General features: G+C 62.8%; 1 protein-coding gene across 1 annotated transcript in view; it reads right to left on the bottom strand.

Annotated features, from left to right (window-relative positions):
- Positions 1-1,495, bottom strand: part of MROH5 (maestro heat-like repeat family member 5) — a 40,942-nt gene that overhangs the window by 17,434 nt on the left and 22,013 nt on the right. The window contains exon 15 of the mRNA XM_005877811.2: positions 700-779. Within this exon, the coding sequence (XP_005877873.1) occupies positions 700-779 (80 nt within the window). The remainder of the gene's footprint in view (positions 1-699; positions 780-1,495) is intronic.

Here is a 1,495-nt window from a genome sequence, read left to right as displayed (position 1 = left end):
CCTCCTCTCCGGCCTTTCCGCTTTGCCCCCCAGCCTTCCCCGAGTCCTGTGGCAGGTCCCTGTGCAGGTGACGCCCACAGGGGCTGTGAGGGACTCACCGGCCCGACTGGGAGCAGGGACTGGGCAAGCCCTGCGCCCCTGACACCTTTTACAGGGCGGCCAGGTATCTCCCCGCTGGGATTTGAGCCTGGTCTACGCTCTGGGGAAGGCCCGCCCACCTCCCTGCCACCTGCCACCTGCCAGGTGCGGGTGGGCCCGCAGGGTGCTTGGCTGCTGCCTGCTGGGTCCACTGCAGTTGGAGAGCACGCAGCGGGGAGCTCCCCAGCCCCCGCGTCCTAGTCAGACACCCTGTCCTGGCCAGGGCCCCCTCGTCCTGCTGCAGGCGGACGGCTAAGTCAGAACCTCTCCCTGTGCCGGGATCCCGGACCCTCCCTCCCTCCCTGAGATGTTGGCTGGAGTCTGGACTGTTTCCCTTTGTATTTCTCCTCCAACGGCTGGAACCCGCTCTAGACTCGGCCGTGGCTGGGACCTTGTGCGAGTGACAGCTCTGACCTTGAGTGTCTGGGGTCAGCTTACTCTGTGCCCAGGGCCCGCCGCTCTGGTCTCTGTGGGGTGCCCATCCTCAGCCACCCTGGCCACCCTGGCCCCTCCCAGCGGGGCTCTGGCTTCCGGCCCCTCCCCGCGTGCGCTGGGGGCTACCAGAGGCTGCTGATGATGTGGATGGTCTGCTGGCGGGTCGATGTGCACAGCGTGTCCTTGGGCTCCTTCTCCATCAAAACCTGCGGAGGCCCCGGTGCAGGCTGTCACGCACGCCGGGGCCGACCCCGTCCTGACCCCGAGTCTGATCTCTTCCTGAGACCTCAGTGCCCGGCACGCGTGTGACCCAGGAGGGTGCTCCAGCTCCTCACCCCCCGCAGGCTGACCTGCCCCCCTTAGAGGACGAGAGCACGGACTTCAGGTCAGACAGGCCCTGCCTGGTGCTGGCGGCCCACGGAGCAGCTGCCCGGCCTCAGGCAAGTCCCCCAGCTGCTCGGAGCCGAGTTTACTCCCAGGTGCCGGGGCTCTGCTGCCCACGGGTTTTGCGTGAAGAAAGGCGCTCAGCCAATGGGAAACGCTGCCATTATCACTCCCGTCATAGTCCACACGTGTGTGTGTGTGTGTGTGTGTGTGTGTCCTCACAACCTGCGTTCTGTGAGCCCACACGCTAGACCAGTGGTTCTCAACCTCGGCTGCACATTAGAATCACCTGGGAATCTTTTTAAAATCCTGATTTCTGGGCCTCATCCTCCGGAAATTCTGTTTCTTTGTTACTAATGTTGTGGCCTCACCCCATCACAAAGAAACAGAATTTCCGGAGGATGAGGCCCAGAAATCAGGATTTTAAAAAGATTCCCAGGTGATTCTAATGTGCAGCCGAGGTTGAGAACCACTGGTCTAGCGTGTGGGCTCACAGAACGCAGGTTGTGAGGACACACACACACACACACACACACAC

This window comes from Myotis brandtii, unplaced genomic scaffold, assembly GCF_000412655.1.
Source record: "Myotis brandtii unplaced genomic scaffold, ASM41265v1 scaffold532, whole genome shotgun sequence".
NCBI lineage: Eukaryota > Metazoa > Chordata > Mammalia > Chiroptera > Vespertilionidae > Myotis > Myotis brandtii.
This window is presented reverse-complemented; position numbering and strand designations above follow the sequence as displayed.